The following is a 16,912-nucleotide window of genomic DNA, read 5'->3' as shown; positions in this document are numbered from 1 at the left end:
CAATCTTAAATATTTATATGTGATGCACTGCGAAAGGATGGAGTATTTATTCACGTTTGCAACACTCAAAAGTTTGGTGAAACTTGAGACTCTAATCATAAGAAATTGTGGATCAATCAAAGAAATTGCAAGAAATGAAGAGGAAGATGGTTCTGATGAGATATTATTTGGACGACTCAGATNNNTTAAGCTGGAATACTTACCGAGGCTAATAAGCTTTTATTCAGGAAATGCCACATTGCAATGCCCATGTTTACAACAGATGATGATTACTGAATGTTCCAATATGATAACTTTCTCTGAAGGACTCATAAAACTTGCAATGTTTTCGGGGATTCAAACATTAAACGATTCTGATTTCACTTTCCACGTCGATCTCAACACAACTATCCAAAGCTTATTTCATGAAAAGGTCAGAATTACTTATCCTAATTACTTTTGCTATATATACTAAATAGTATTACATTACTATTTTTTTTTTGTTATAAAATACTCTTTTCTTAACCTCAAATCATTTATAATATATTATATTATTTAGCAGTAGGTTTTGTTTGATGGATAATTATTTTACAAGGTACAATTTTCATATTTTTAGGTTGTGAAAAAAATAGTTGATGGGATAAAGAATATGTTGAGATAAAGAAATGTATTTTGTAGTTGTCTTAGTTGTGGTAGATGTTATCTTACCTGAACTGGTAGATTATATTGGTATTTATAGACCCATACATTATTCTAAAAGATACTAGTCACAACTCATGTGAAATCTTTTAGATTTTTACATTATGTAGAATGTTCTTGATTTTTTTCTACATATCTTAGTCTTTTGTACAATATTTCAAAATTTGCATAAAAATAAAATATTTTCATAGTATTTAGGATTAAGGTTCAACAATACATAATATTATTATTTAAAAATGAATGGTTTCTAGAAAGAAATACAAAATATTTTACGTTTTTTACCTCTAAGGAAATTTCCAAATGAAATTTACAAAACATTTTAAAAAAATTCGAATCGATTCTTCAAAACAAAACTTTAATTTTAGAAGCTGATTTTGTTCGAGTTTTCCAGTTTTTTTCATTCAAATGGAGATCGGATTTGTAAGTCTAATGGATCATATACTATAAATAATTCGATTGGAGATTGAGTCTGTAATTCTAAAAGGCCAAACACTAAATGAGTAAACGGATTTTTGGATTCAACTGGTTGGTCTATTTCTCAAAACAAAGTTACTTGTTATCACTCCATTATTCTTTTATAACTTTTTTTTCTTTTTTTTTTTTTTTGCATTTTGGTCAGAAAACCTTTAGCCATCTTTTATTCTATTTTTCTCTTTTTATATCTTAGATAATTGGCACCTATTATAAAAATAAATACATAAATAAATAAGCTGCAGGCCAATTACCAAAATTTGACTTAAGTATTCATTCAAATGCCAATTATCTTAATCAAATATCAAACATATGAAACTTTTCCATTATATTGACATCGAGTTTCTTGTCTTGTCTTGTAAGGATTTTTTCAACTACTCAAAGCTTATGATTCTTGATGATTATCTTGGGATGATGGAAGTTCAACACACAAAACCTATTGTATCAGACAACTTTTTTGGCAGTTTTACAAAGTTGNAATTCGATATAACGTGCAATAGATCCTTCGTAATTCCATCTCATGTACTTCCTTACTTGAAGAACCTAAAAGAATTGAATGTGCATAGCTCCAATGAAGTAGAAGTAATATTTGACACTGATGAGATTGAGGTTGAAACAAAGGGAATAATCTTTGGTTTGAAAAAGCTTATATTAAAGGACTTGTCAAATTTAAAAGTTGTATGGAAGGAAAATATTGAAGAAATTGTCAGCTTTTCCAATTTGCAGGAAGTGGATGTTGATGGTTGTGGAAGCCTATTAACATTGTTCCCTTTATCACTTGCCAAAAATCTTGGGAAGTTGGAGACACTTGATATACAGAACTGTGAGAAAATGGTAGAAATAGTTGGAAGGGAAGATGAAATGGAACATGGAATGACAATAATGTTTGAATTCCCTTGTTTGTCATGTCTATATCTTGAAAACATGCCACTGTTGAGTTGCTTTTACCCTGGAAAGCATCATCTAGAATGTCCCTTGTTATATAGGTTATATGTGGAATGTTGTCCTAAGCTGAAGCTATTCAGATCAAGCTTTGATGATGATAGTAAAAAAGAAGTTTTAGAGGGCCCTAGTAAGTTGTTACAACAACCTTTGTTCTCGATTGAAAAGGTAATGAAGCATTAGAATTTAACCTTTTGTGTTTCTTTTTCTTTTTATTAATAAATTCTTCTTTGTATCTAACTAACATCAACACATCTCGTCTTTTGAATTTGTTTGACTTCAATTGTCAGGTTTCTCCTAAATTGAAGGGACTTACACTCAATGAGGAAAACATTAAGCTAATGAGTGATGCACGTTTGCCACAAGACCTTCTTTGTAATTTAAAATATCTTGTACTATTCTTTGAGGATGATAACAATGGGAAAGATAGTTTGCCTTTTGATTTCTTTCACAAGCTACCCAATTTAGAATGGCTTACAGTAGAAAAATGCTTTGGTCTGAAGGAGATATTTCCCTCTAAAAAGCTTCAAGTTCAAGACAAAGTACTTGCTGGATTGAAACAATTATATTTGTTGGAATTAAAGGAGTTGGAGTGTATAGGTTTAGAGCACACGTGGGTACAACCATACACTGAAAAACTTGAACTGTTAAAGCTTTACAAGTGCCCTCTGGTAGAAAGAATAGTTTCTTGTGCAGTATCATTCATCAATCTTAAAGATTTATATGTGATAGACTGCGAAAGGATGGAGTATTTATTCACTTTTACAACACTCAAAAGTTTGGTGAAACTTGAGACTCTAAGCATAGGATATTGTGGATCAATCAAAGAAATTACAAGAAATGAAGAGGAAGATGATTGTGATCAGATAATATTTGGACGACTCAGATGGATTAAGCTGGAATGCTTACCGAGGCTAAGGAGGTTTTATTCAGGAAATGCCACATTGCAATGCCCATGTTTACAAAAGATGATGATTACTGAATGTTCTAATATGATAACTTTCTCTGAAGGAGTCATAAAACTAGCAATGTTTTCAGGGATTCAAACATCCGAAGATTCTGATTTCACTTTCCACATCGATCTCAACACAACTGTCCAAAGCTTATTTCAATGAAAGGTCAGAATTACTTATCCTAATTATTTTTTTTATATAAACTAAATAGTCTTCTTTTGTATTACATTACTATTTTTTTTTCTCGTGATATAAAATACTTCTCTTATCCTCAAATCAATTAGAATATAATATATTATATATGAGTAGGTTTGTTTGATGGATAATTAATTTAAATCTTATTTGAAAAACGTATTGGTAGCTGAATGCCCCAATAAGAAGGAGTCATTAAAGCGTCAATCTTTTTGAAGATTCAAACATCAAAAGATTCTGAATCAACTTTTGACGGCGATCTTAACACAACGATCCAAAAGTTGTTTCACAATCAGGTAAGAACTCATTAATAATATTTTAGTAATAGAATGATGTTATATATCCTAGTCTTTTCTTCACACATGAAACTTTCAGAATGAAACTCCTTGGTGCATGTCCGTTATTTTGATGCAATCTGTTATTTTGCAATACTCAATGAATTTTACAATATCAAAACTTTCATAGTAAATTGAGTAAGATGTCATTAAAATCTTTGTCGTAAGAACAATCCCAGGTTCTTTATAAAATCTTTTAGCTTAAAAAAAACCTGAATCTTTTATATAAAGTTTTTCCTATCAACTCACTATTTTTCATATATTCAGGTAATCCATGAGTCATGATGACTGTAATGAGCGTTTTTTTTATCATGATGACAGTAATGAGTTAGGAAGGAAAACAGAGGTTTGAAGGTTAGTTATTTCATTACTATTAAAAAATTGCATAGATATCAGATAATGTTTTAAAATAAGTGTTATCTATTGATGGTTGACCATGGATAACGCTTTTTTAGAGAAATTGGGATATGAAAAGGATGGGGAAGAAAATTGGAAGAGGAAGGAGATGATACTGGTTCATATTGGCGGAAGAGAGCAGAAGAGTGATATAAAGAAGAATATAACTGATAAAACAATTATCAATTATACAAACAGATTAACCTATGTAACAATGCTCATAAACCAACCGAGTTTTTATAATAACTAGTTTAAAATAAGCAAAAGATATAAGTATGATTAATTTCGTTACATGAAAAGTAAAGTATGGAGACCCGTGTGTTATTTGTTTCTCTTAATTGTCTCTCTTATTTAATAATTGGAGACACATTAAAACATAAGATCGGACTTTCAAATACTTAGGATTTCATTTGAACAACTACACATGGATCACTGTAAATATAAGAAATATAATAAGAGTATGCTTTTACCACATACTTTTTCATAACTATTTACAACAAGGGACTGAATGCCCCACCAAAATAGTTGAATATAATTCTCATTTATTGTCATTGCATGAATTTGATTACTTTATTTGAAACAAATTAATTAAACTTCTGTACATATAATTGTTCTTTTATTTTTTTGTTAGGTTAGCTGTGATTTCCGCATTGCAATATCGGAGGCGGAGGGAACGATGATGATAACTAGTGTATACAAGTATATATCATGAACAAAAGTTTATTCTGAATCTCTTTTTTGTTGTTTTGAAATGCTTCAAATACAAATAATGTGGACCTACACGACCATCTATTGTATCGGATTAAGTTTTTTATATTCTGTATGCATGTTAGTGCTGAACTTAAAATACTTTGAAGATTAAACTTCGTAACAATGTCATCTCTGCCACTGTTATTTTTAAGTTTTGTATTCTTGCTATATTTTGGGGAGATGGCTTTGGAAGCGGCGGCAGGATATACATGTATTTCATCACATAGAGACATTTCTCTATCAGGTTTCAAATAGACCTGCATAAGGGTGACTGCGAGTAAAATGTTAGGAAGAGCCAATGTACTATAGTTATAAGTTGTAGAAAGGTCATGAATTATTGAAGGTGGTAAGAACCACCAAAGGTTTGATAACTTGAGGCTGTGAATAGAATTAGGTGTTAATTAATGTAGTTATCTCATATCCTTGTGGAGACTAAGTAAGAATCTAAAAGGAAAGGGGAGAAAGATTATGTGCATTGAATGGGTTGGTTTGGTGAGTGTTAGTATTTTGAGGTTGTGAAAGGAATAATTGATAGGATAAAGAAAATGTGAAATAGTAGAATGTAAAAGTAGTAGTTTGAAATGATATATTTTGCAATTGTCTTAGTTGTATTAGATGTTTTTTTTTTCTTCAAATGATAGAATACATAGATATTTATGTTAGAATTGCTGCAATGGAATTATTAGCGTGGGATAACAAACCAAGAGGGGGGTGAATTGGTTATATACCTTTTTCGTGCCTTTTAATATTTTTTTCAATTTCACTTACAAAGCAGATAATTAAACTGAATTGAATAGAGTAAGGAAGAGAGAAAAATTGCACAAGTGATTTTATCTTCAGATCACAAAGATCCTACGTCCAGTCGCTTATCTCAAAATCAAGATAAAGCTTTTTCCACTAAACACAAAACAATTACAATTAATAATCACGCAGAAAATTAACTTGTAAGAGTTTAGAATACCACCTCTCTTGAAACCACAAGAGATGAACTTACACCTCCTTTGAGTCTTCACAAAGGATGACCACCTCCTTCGAATACTTCACGAAGGATGATTCTCTTCCAAGCACTTCCTCAGACGCACTAAGGATGATCAAGCTATTCCTCTGTCACTGCAGTAGCACTTCTCAGCTTTGCAGACAAGAGTTTCTCTAGCTTCAGTACAAACACTAAGTTCTCAATGATATCAGATGTTTCAAGCACAAGGGAAGAGTTCTTTTTGAAAGAAATAGTGAGCCAATTTATAGACTCAGACCAATACTCTTCCATTTTACGAAAACTGGCCATTTAACGCATTTAATTGATTAATATTAGTATTAATCGATTAAAATGAGTACAACGGCTAGTTTTTCAACCTGAAACCTCCAACGGCTAGTGTTAATCGATTAATCCAGATTTTAATCGATTAATTAATCGATTAAAGCTAGTGTTAATCGATTATGCCAGAGCCATTTGGGTTTTCAGTTCTAGCCTCGTTTTAATCGATTAAAACTAGGTTTAATCGATTAAAACCGCTTGTGTTTGATTCTCAACAGCAATTTATCATATAGAGAGTACAAGAATCAACCCCTATTACATATTTGAGCACTAATACATAACTAAGATTATTACAAAAGCTTTCCATAATAAGAGATCTTCAATTTGTCTTCTTGAATCATGTGTTGTGCAATTCTGTACATCATCAAAACTCTGTCTTTAATTTTTTTTGCTAACAATTTATAGACTAGTGTTATTCTAGAAAATGCTAGCCACAACATATCGAATGTTCTAGTTTTTACCTATGTAGAATGTTTTTTATTTTTATTTTCCTACCTTAGGGTTTTCTATAATATTCTAGACATTGTATTACATTTCAATACTTTTGTCTTAGGATTTTCTATATTCTTCTAAAATTTGCATTACACTTTAATATTCCTCTTTGATGAAATTCGATAACTCCAAGCATAGCGTTCACTAATTCAAATCTTGGTCTTGGTAACGCCTTTGTAAAAATATCCGCAATTTGGTCTTTTGTTATGTGACTGGAGCAAATGTCTCATTGTAGTTAATTCCTGATTGTTGTGAGTAGTCTTTATTGAAAAATCTTGCCTTATGCTTTTGTATAGTTCTATCAGGATTGAACTTTGTTTTATATATCCATTTCACTCTAATGATGTGTTTTTAATGCGGGCATTTTACAAGCTCCCAAGTCTTATTCTTTTCAATCATTTTAATCTCTTTTTTCATGGCCTTAACCTATACTTCTTTCTTTCGTGCTTCTTTATAAAAGTTAGGCTCAATCACGATTGTATTGCAAGTTTCGTATATGTCTACCAAAGATGTTATTTGTCTTGGAGTGGATTCAGGTGATGAATCTTGTTGTTATTGTAGAGGTGGAGAAAGCGTACATGAATCTTTTGCCTCTTCTTGAGTTTCTTCTTGAGATTGTTGCATTGGAACTAAAACGTTGATTTTAATACATTTTTCTTCTTCCTAATTCCAAGAATCTTTTTCATCAACCTTAACATCTCAACTAATGATGAGCTTTTTTGTTTATAGGTTGTAGACTCGATAGCCTTTTGACTATGTACTATATCCCAAGAATATTCATCGTATAGTCTTGTCTTCAACCTTATTCCTCGATAGTCTTTTGACTGTGTACTATATCCCAACATGTATGTAGGAGATAGATCCAAATACTCGTAGGTGTTTAGCTAATGGCTTTCTTCAACTCCAATAAACTGCTTCAACCCAAAAAATGTTAAGCATAGTTTTCTCTTTTGGCATTAGTTTTTCCATCTCCATGAATGTGAGATTCTTTCTCTCTGACACATCAGGTTTTTGTGGAGAATATGCGATTGTCAATTGTCGCTCTATTCCTTCATCTTTGTAGAATTTGTCAAACTAGTGAGATGTGTAAATCCTTTCCACGATCACTTCTAAGTACTTATATCTATTTTCCACTTTGCTTCTAGATAGGGGCCTTGAATTTCCTGAATATTCCAAAGACTTATGACATTGCCTTTAAGAAATAGACCTATGTCATTCTAGAGAAGTCATCAATGAAGGCGTCCTTATCAGTCCAAAAATATCAATATGGACCAACTCTAGTAAGTCTTTTGCCTTCCATATGCTTTAACCGTTGATAATGTAATCAATGTTGTTTGTCAAGGAGAAATCCTTTGCAGGATTCATTATTTTCCTTCGAGCATGGAAGATCTCTCCTCATGCTTTTCTGATATAAAAGCTTTATGGCATATGTGTTGAAGTGGCCAAATCTCCGATGCCAAAGTGATGAGTCATCAACATTTTTCTTCATAGCAATATTAGTTCCAGGTTTAAGGTTTATAGGAAAGCTTCTACTCCATTTATACTTGGTTGATTTTTATCCTTATACTATCATAAGTTTTGCATGTATCTTTCTCAAAATGAAGAGAATATCCATTCTCCATCATTTGGCTATTACTTAAAAGATTCTCTTTAAGATTGAGAACTAGTAAAATGTCCTTATACCTTTCTTTGTCTTCACCATGATAGTTCCTTTACCTCGAGACTCCACTATTGTGTCATTTCCCAACCGAACTTTGACATTGACAAATTTATCAATGTCTTTGAAGATGAATTGATCTTTCTCCATCTAATTACTACATCCACTATTCAAGTACCAATTTCCTTCTCTGGTAGGAGATTTTTTATTCTTAGAATAAGCTTTGCTCCTGATTATGTTCTTCGACAAAGTTTGATTGATGCTTATTTTTATTACTATAATACTTCTCCACATGACCAAAGTTCTTGTAGTACTGACATTGAGGTTTTCCATGATGCCAAAAATCGTTTTCCAAGTGACTTGTCTTTTTACATATGCCACATGGAGGATATTTTCCTTGACGAAGAAAAGCTTCTATAATTTTGTTTATTTCCAAAAATTTCTCCTCTATTTTTATTCCATTCATATTCTTTATTTTGACACCGTAATTTTAGTTTTGATTGAAAGGCATTTTCTACCAAGTCTTCTTCATGTTTTTTCAATCTTTATTCATAAGCTTCAAGACAGTCCATTAGTTGTGTTAATGACAATGTAGCCCAATCTCTTCCTTGTCAAACACGGTTGCGGTTGCATCATATTTTTTGGGAACATAAATTAAAATTTTCTCAATTATTTTTTTGTCAAGAAAATTTTCTCCATAGACTCTCATCTGACTATTTCTTTTATTCTAGAATAGTAGTCTTTAATCGTCTCAAATTTTTTCATTCTTATTAATCCAAACTTTTGTCTTAGAGAATGAAGTTTAACATTCACTAGTGCAGAAAGGGCTTTAGACGTGTGTTATTTTGGGCCTTTAACGTCCGATCTCGACCCGACGTTTTTATGTGTGACGTTAGCGTCCGACGTCTATAAAGACGTCAGATTGCACCAAAACCGACGTCTAAGGGCACTATAGACATCAGGCATGGCATTAACCGACGTCTACTGAGTTTTCATTGTGTTTTAGTACAGTTTTGCTCGTGTCTTTGGGTAGCATAGTAGCACCTCCTTCCTTTGCTAGTTTCCTCATAAGAAAAGCTTGCATCTTTTGGATCTCTTAAGTCATTTCAACCCAAAACCGAACTTGGGTCTTTGCCTAGTTCCATTCCAACTGCTAATGAAAAAGAATACGGTGACATGAGAAATAGGCAAGGACCCAGGTTCGATTTTGGGTTGAAATGATATAAGAGATCCAAAAGACGTAAGCTTTTCTTATGAAGAAACTAGCAAAAGGAGAAAGTGCACTACGCTACCTAAAGACACGAGAAAAACTGCACCAAAACGCAACAAAAACACATTAAAGACTAATTTAATCTAAGTAAAAGTAAGTTTAAACGGTTCAAAAGAGATGAAATGCACCTGGTAATGCAATGTCGCTGAGAGAAAAGGCGAAGACAATGAAGTGCACTTAACTGCGAGTTCGTAGTTTCTGATTGAACAGGAATCAAGACATCGGTCCCGCCAGTGTCCAACGCCTATTCTTGACAAGACGTCGAGGATCTCACTAATATGACGTCCATTCGATTTTTATAGACGTCGGATGTAAGGGGAGACGACGTCCAAAACAACTTTTCAACGACTCTGTCAAGCCATTTAGACGTCGGATGTAAGGGGGACCGACGTCTAAATTATTTAGACGTCAGGATAGCGGGATCCGATGTCTAAATGGCGAAAAAATTGATTTTTCACATTCTGGCACTCCCATTTTGGCGTTTAATTGTACGATCTGTCGCAGTTTAATGTATAAACGTTGGTCCCCCTATTAACCGATGTCTACATGGCCAACTTATTTACGAAAGTACCACCGGTCAATTTTTTACGTTGGATATTATGTAATCCGACATCTAAGGGGTGACGTTAGAGGCCATGTTTGCACTAGTGATTGCATACCTCATCACTTCCTTGAAACTTCTCTTGTATTATGTTCAAAGATTGCCTTGCACTTGTGGCACCTATTATTCTTGGAAAAATTGTGTCATCAGTTGCTTGTTAAGAATAAATAAAGTCCTTGAATCCTTTTGCTTGTTTTCTTTCAACTCCTTCTTCTAAGTTGCAGTAAGAGTGGAAGTGTTTTCTAGAATAGTTAATCATTCTTCTATAATGTCCCATAAATCTTGAAAGATGTCTTCATTTTGATACTCCAAAAATCGGAGTTTTCTCCTATGAAAATAGATATTGGAATTAATGATGTTTGATTGGTAGTAGCTATAGGTTGAGAAAATATTTGGAAGTAGTATAGAATGGAGTTATAGTACTTTTTTTAAAGGAGTTCAAATTTATCTGCGCCCAATAAATGATGGAATGTAGCTCTATATCATTGTTAGTATTTTGAGGTTATGAAAGGAATATTTGATGGGATAAAGAAAATATAAAGATATTAAAATGTTAAAGTACTAGTTGGAAGTAATATATTTTGTAGTTGTCTTAGTTTTGTTAGATGTTGTCTTTCTTCAAATGGTAGAGTACATAGGTATAGACTATTTTAGAAAATGCTAGCCATAACTTGTGTGGAATGTTCTAGATTTTAACCTACGTAGAATGTTCTTGATATTTTTCCCATCTTAGGATTTTGTACAATATTCTAGATATTGTAATACTTTTCAATACTTTTATCTTAGGATTTTCTATATTTTTCTAGAATTTGCATTACACTTTAATGGTGAGGTATAAATCAAACTTGTGTAATGCATAATAATTGAATTTGTTGAATAATTACAACTACTATGAATTTTGGAATCTTTATTCAGCCAGAGCTAGAAATGCTTGTTAGAATAAGACCTGTAGAGGTGTAGGAAATAAAAAATACAGGAAACAAGATAATGGGTAAGTTGTACATATTACTTATACATGGATTTGGGACAAACCAACTGTATTTAATATATTTGTTATTTATGTAAAAAAAAATTGAAGAGACAGAGCTTTGGGTTGCCTCTCCAATAATTAAGTTGGCACTATTTACAATTAATCTATGTCAAGATAACATAAGGAGTAAAGTAACATATTTCTGAGCTGGTTGTAGACAAGTGAGTATTTATGCAATAAGAAATATAATAAACTCGTAAGGGTAAACCCGGTGGAAGAAATGAGGAATACATGGTAAAAAAAAACCTGTAATGTAAAAAGATTTGAATTCTCTATTAATAACATCTGATTATCTTAGAAACATAAGTATGAGTTTAAGTTACTTATTAATTACAAATGAAAAAAATTGAACACTATATAAATTCGTGACCTTAAAGTTTTAGATTAAAGGTGGTGTTAATCCATTATGTTCATTGAGCTCATATCTCATTGTTATTGTATCTGAATCTTTGTTTAAAAGACCCATCAATACTAACATTGACCAACTCAACCAAGTGTTTATTTTTTCTCTCTGCAATACCATATGAACTTAAAACTGCAGAAAAATTAGAGAAGTATTCTTTGGTATTGTCACATCTTAAAATTTTAATTACTTTACCGAATTGATTCCTGGTTTCATTAAAAAAGGATGTAAAAATAGAAAATAATTCACAATGATCTTTTATAAAATAAGTCCAAGTCATCTAGAATATTCACCAATGAACGTGACAAAATATTTAAAACTAAAAGATGAGACACAACTTGGTCCCTAGATATCAAATGGATGATAAAAAAAACAATAAGTTCACCTTGATTCAAACTTTTCAAGAAAAGTAGATCTAACATGTTTTCCCAGTAGTACTCACATTCTAAAGTCTATAAACTACTAAGCTCAGGGACCTTTTTTGTTTTTTCATTTTTGACAAGTGGGGATGGTGTACTTGATCCTGCAAAAATTTAGAACTTAAAGATGCAAAATAGGACACATGCAGGATGAACTAGTATAAACATTTATATTCATATCCTTTTCCAATCTGTCGTCTGGTAACACATTCCTATATAACAATGGAATTGTCACCAAAGGTTATTAAACTATTAAATGTTTTTTGTTAATTGGCTTAATGAAATTAGATTGATAGGACAATTAGAAAAAAAAATGACAACTTTTAGATTTAAGGAAAGAGAAAGGGAAACTTGACCTACACCCTTTGAGAAACTTTAGAGCCATTTGCTAGGGTTTTGGAGTAAGTATTTTTTTGAAAGAAAAAGGATGAAAACAAGGAGGTATTACTAGAGATGTGACCAGAAACCCGTGAGTCAATTATCTATGAATTTTGGCCCACCATGAATTGAGATGTAAGTTGTCGAGGAGTTGGGATTTGCGTATGTTTGTGTCAATTTTTTAGACTTCAGACTCAGATACTATCTTGATATTCTCCATTAGAGAATTTGAAGTCAACAATTTTAGCCTTAGAGACATTGGCAAGTCTTGTTCGAAAAAGTTGTGAAAGGAGAAACATATTTCTTGAGTGTGACTCATCCTATTACAGTATGTACATAGAGGATGTCCTTGATCTCCACTTCCTCCTCTAGTATTGCATCCTCGCCCTCCATGAGTGGAATCCATGACAGAAGGTTTCACAAGTTCATGGCCTTCCTTACTTTGAAGTGTTGGAACTCGGAGGAGTCGTGTGGTCAAACTTTCCATGGAAGAGACTTCATGACTCTATAAAAGCTAATCTCTAATATAATCAAAGTCAGGATGTAGAGCACAAATAACATATAATTTTACCTATTTTTTTGTATCTATTTTCATGAATAAATCAATTGTTTCCTAGCTTTAATCTTGTGTTGTCCTCAAGTTTAATGTGTTTTGTATTGTTTTGTATTTTAGTTGGTTTATGCTTGTTTTGCCTTTAATATCTTTGTTTATAAGTGTAAAATAAATTAATAGGAGCAGTTCTAGTGGAGGAAAACAAGCAAGAACTCAAGGGAGTATGTTTTGCGATAAGAAAATATTAATTTGAAGCAAATACCCATGTTGGGCACCTTTAGGATAACATTACAGCTTAAAATTCAATGTGTTGTCAAATTGTTTGGGGCTGAGCGTTGGTATAGCAAGGTTGAGTGCCACTAGGGTAGCGTTGAGTGGTGGAAAATAGAGTTGAATAGTACTTTAACAAAGATCTCCTTGTGTGTTTTAATTGATGGTGCCCAACGGTACTAATATGGCACTGAGCAATGGTGTCGCTGACATGTCAAAATGAGTTATCTAAACATGTTTCTCGTGAGGTTTTGGGGATCCTCTTCCTCCCACACTTCACTCTTGACCTAGGGCGACAGAGAGAGACCCTTGAAGGTTGTTTGGGGGCACCAGGAAGCTCTCACACTCCTCCTTGGGTCTTCAATCTTCATCCATGGTGTTTTCCCCTTCTTAGGGTTGATGAGGAAGAGGAGCTACGAATTTAAGGCTTTGATGCGAAGGGGAGGCGCAATTGGAACATGAAACAGGTGCCAAGAACCTTGGAAAAGGGCTTATATATTCTCTTTGATTTTTATTTCTTCCTTATCTCTTCAATTTGTAGAACCTTAAGTTCTCCACCATGGAGGACTATTCTTATTTCTTGAGATTAGTTGTAAAACATGGAACTCTTATGTAATTTTGGGGTGTTAATGATATATACATTTCCAATTTATATTTGTATTTAATTTTGATGCTTAATGTTTGATGTGGATTGTCCTCAATCTTGATTTGTGATTCTTAAGGCATTGGGAAATATCTTAGAATCTAGACTTAAAATTGAATTCCTAATGGATGCTTGTATCTAGAATTAGAACTTGATTCATTAGTAATCTTAGACTGTTGAACTTATTGCATGGTTGCTTGTTGAGGATTTAAGGGATTGAAACTTGATAACTTATCATAGGCTTAAAGTCACTAGGGATAGGATTTAAGTATGCTTGTGAGTTGATTTTGACGTGATTATGGAATTGAGATGTTTATCAATGCATGATAATTAAGTGGTTGAACTCTAGTCTTAATAATTTGTAAATACTCTATGTTACATGTCCTTGCACATCAACTGTTTGATGAAAAAACCAAAAAGATTTTTTTGTGTTTCTGTTATCTTTGTGTCTAATTGAGTTAGAGTGCAAGAGTTTTCGGATGTTGCACAAGTCCCTTAAGAGAGAACGATATTTATCACTTGCTACACTGTGACCGGTACACTTGTCGTTGAGAGTCTGTCAATAAGTATCTCCTAAACAAGTGCAATGATTTTTTGTGAACAAAGGACTCCTAAAGGGAGCTGAAAATAATTTTGTCCCCAGATGTATGATATACAATTGTAACATTTATGCGTTGTCTTGACAATGTAGAAACTTGATGTGTTTGCCTAACTGATCTAGCCCTCCTGTTTCCTTCCTTCCTGTTTTTTCTTATGTGTTGTCTCCATTTGTATTGAGAAAGTTCAAAAAATCTTTCTCTAATTTTTTTCCCATTCAAACAATCCTCTGCACCAAGTGATATTCCACTTCCAACTTTTTTTCCTAGAAACCCATGTCAATCACCTTTATGGGCTGTAATAAGGAATGTCCTATGGTAGATTTCCATCGATCTAACCTAACCTATAAAGCTTAGGAGGTTCTCACTTTACATTTAGATTTTCTTTTTTTTGATTGAGATAGAAATGGCTTCAAAATTTTGGAGTTTTGTTCAAATAATAAGATGTATCCTAAAAATGAGCACAAGATACACAGAAAATTTAATGTTGATTAATTTAAAAAAGAAATTGTACTCATATAAACGGAATAAAGAAAAATACTTTATTTTGTACGATGTATGGCTTTTCAAGAAAGACGTGCACTACTTGTCTTTCAAGGAATGTTATTTTTTTTTTTTTCAGATAGACTTCTTATTTTGTTTTCTTTGCCATTTATTTAGTTTACATACACCTGATGTTGAGTTTCTTCGCCACGACTTAGTTGTTTTTATCGTGGGAAATACCACCTAAAATGCCCCAGATTAGAAAGCTTAGTTGTGTACTTTGCTATAAGTTGAAGTTACTCACATCAGAATTTCACTGTCACAAAGAAGCAGTTATACATAATGATCAAAATATTGTTCCAATTATACGTCTACAGCAACCCCTGTTCTTATTTTCCTCCTAACTGATACGTGCATTAATTGATTTGTCCTTAATTGCTAGGTTGTTCCCAAGCTTAAGGAGTTGAGTGTCAACGAGAAAATCATTATCTTGTTGAGCAATGCACATTGCCATAAAACTTCCTTTACAAATTAAGTTTATGTCAAAGAGAAAAACATTATCTTGTTGATTTACATAACAGATCCCCTTGAACTTATGGTGGGATTGGTTAACAGCATAAAGTTTATCTTTAAATTTATGAAAGAAAGAACCAGATACACGTCTAGTTAAAATATCAACAACTTGAAACGCCATTGGAAGATGAATAATGAGATGAGCCAGTTTCTGTTAAACACAATTACAAATAAAATGTAGGTTTAATTCAAAATGTTTGGATGTTGGGTGCGTAACAGGATTTGTAGCAAGAAGAACACACCGAGATTGTCACAGTAAATCTTGTATGCTAGAAGAGATATGTAGTTCAGTGAGAAGAGAGACGATTCAAGTGATCTCAGAACGCTTTACAACAATGTTCTTAGACTTAGATTCAGTACTACTGCCAAGAGACAACTTTCAATGCCCATGAAACGATGATGAAACCTAATAAAAGGTTTAAAGAATAATTTTGATGTATTATTTCAAAGAGTAGAGTACTATATATATCTTATAATTCTTCATCTATTAAAGGAATGACAGGTGCACAAATCTGTACAAATTAAAATAATATCTAAATTATAACTAACATAATATTTAATTGTCTAATATCCTTTAATAGAATATTTAGCATATCTTAACAAAACCAACATAGACACAATAACCAATTCCTGTCACTAAAACCAATAATAGAGAAGTGAGAGCAGCTACGAAAATGAAGTCCATGATGCACAATTCCAGCAATGATGCATGTACTAACGGTTACATACACGGTAACAGAGGTATAGAGAAAATAAAGAAGAGTTATACATTACTACTCTTACTTTTACAAAGAATAGATGAAAGTATAACAATACTTCTCCACAAAAAATGTATATCTCACTACCAAAGTTAAACTCCTATTTATAGTTTTGTAGATCAACATTCCTCTCTTTCACTAGTCGTTTGAGCAAGCCTTTTAATTCTATGCTAAGCTTAATCACGTCATTTAAGGGCCTATTTATTGCACAAATCTTTCCTTTTCATTAAAAATGTGCATGTGGTGGCTTGAACGTTGATTGATGACTCAAACGACCTTCTTGCTTAATAGTTTTCTTCGTGGCTTGCGAGCTAACTTATGTGAACAGAATTTGTCACCATATTTTAAATTGACCTTTTACTTTTCACTTGAAAAGAGGAAAGAAAGATAAGGTAACAATTATGCATTACTTGTATATAGTGAAGTTCTTTTTCTTTTATAGATTTATAATCAGAACAATATAAGAAAAAGAATACACAAGACAAACAAATAATGCAGGTCTATCCCACCACGTTCGAACCATTAACTTTTGTCGAAAAAAGCTCTTTTTATCATTTTTTTTTTTTAAAGAAGACACATCCTTTTTATCATGGATGGATTACTTTTCTTTCTCTTTTGAATTCCACCACAAAACGAACACATATAGTTATGGATATTTTCTCCTCGCTCATATAAAGCTATATGTGTTTGAGTTATTCTTTTGTTCAATTTACATTTTCTTTATAATGATAAAGTCATTTATGATTACAAAGTA

The 16,912-nt window shown here is 32.4% G+C and overlaps 1 protein-coding gene across 1 annotated transcript in view; it reads left to right on the top strand.

Moving 5' to 3' along the window:
* The window catches only part of LOC111241485, a 16,284-nt gene extending 11,535 nt beyond the window's left edge, over window positions 1-4,749 (top strand). Inside the window, exons 2-5 of the mRNA XM_022779891.1 lie at window positions 2,382-3,209; window positions 3,406-3,532; window positions 3,839-3,925; window positions 4,599-4,749. Of these exons, the coding sequence (XP_022635612.1) occupies window positions 2,382-3,206 (825 nt within the window). The 3' untranslated portion in view covers window positions 3,207-3,209; window positions 3,406-3,532; window positions 3,839-3,925; window positions 4,599-4,749. The remainder of the gene's footprint in view (window positions 1-2,381; window positions 3,210-3,405; window positions 3,533-3,838; window positions 3,926-4,598) is intronic.
* The last annotated feature ends 12,163 nt before the right edge of the window (window positions 4,750-16,912 follow it).

This window comes from Vigna radiata, chromosome 4, assembly GCF_000741045.1.
Source record: "Vigna radiata var. radiata cultivar VC1973A chromosome 4, Vradiata_ver6, whole genome shotgun sequence".
Taxonomy (NCBI): Eukaryota; Viridiplantae; Streptophyta; class Magnoliopsida; order Fabales; family Fabaceae; genus Vigna; species Vigna radiata.
This window is presented reverse-complemented; position numbering and strand designations above follow the sequence as displayed.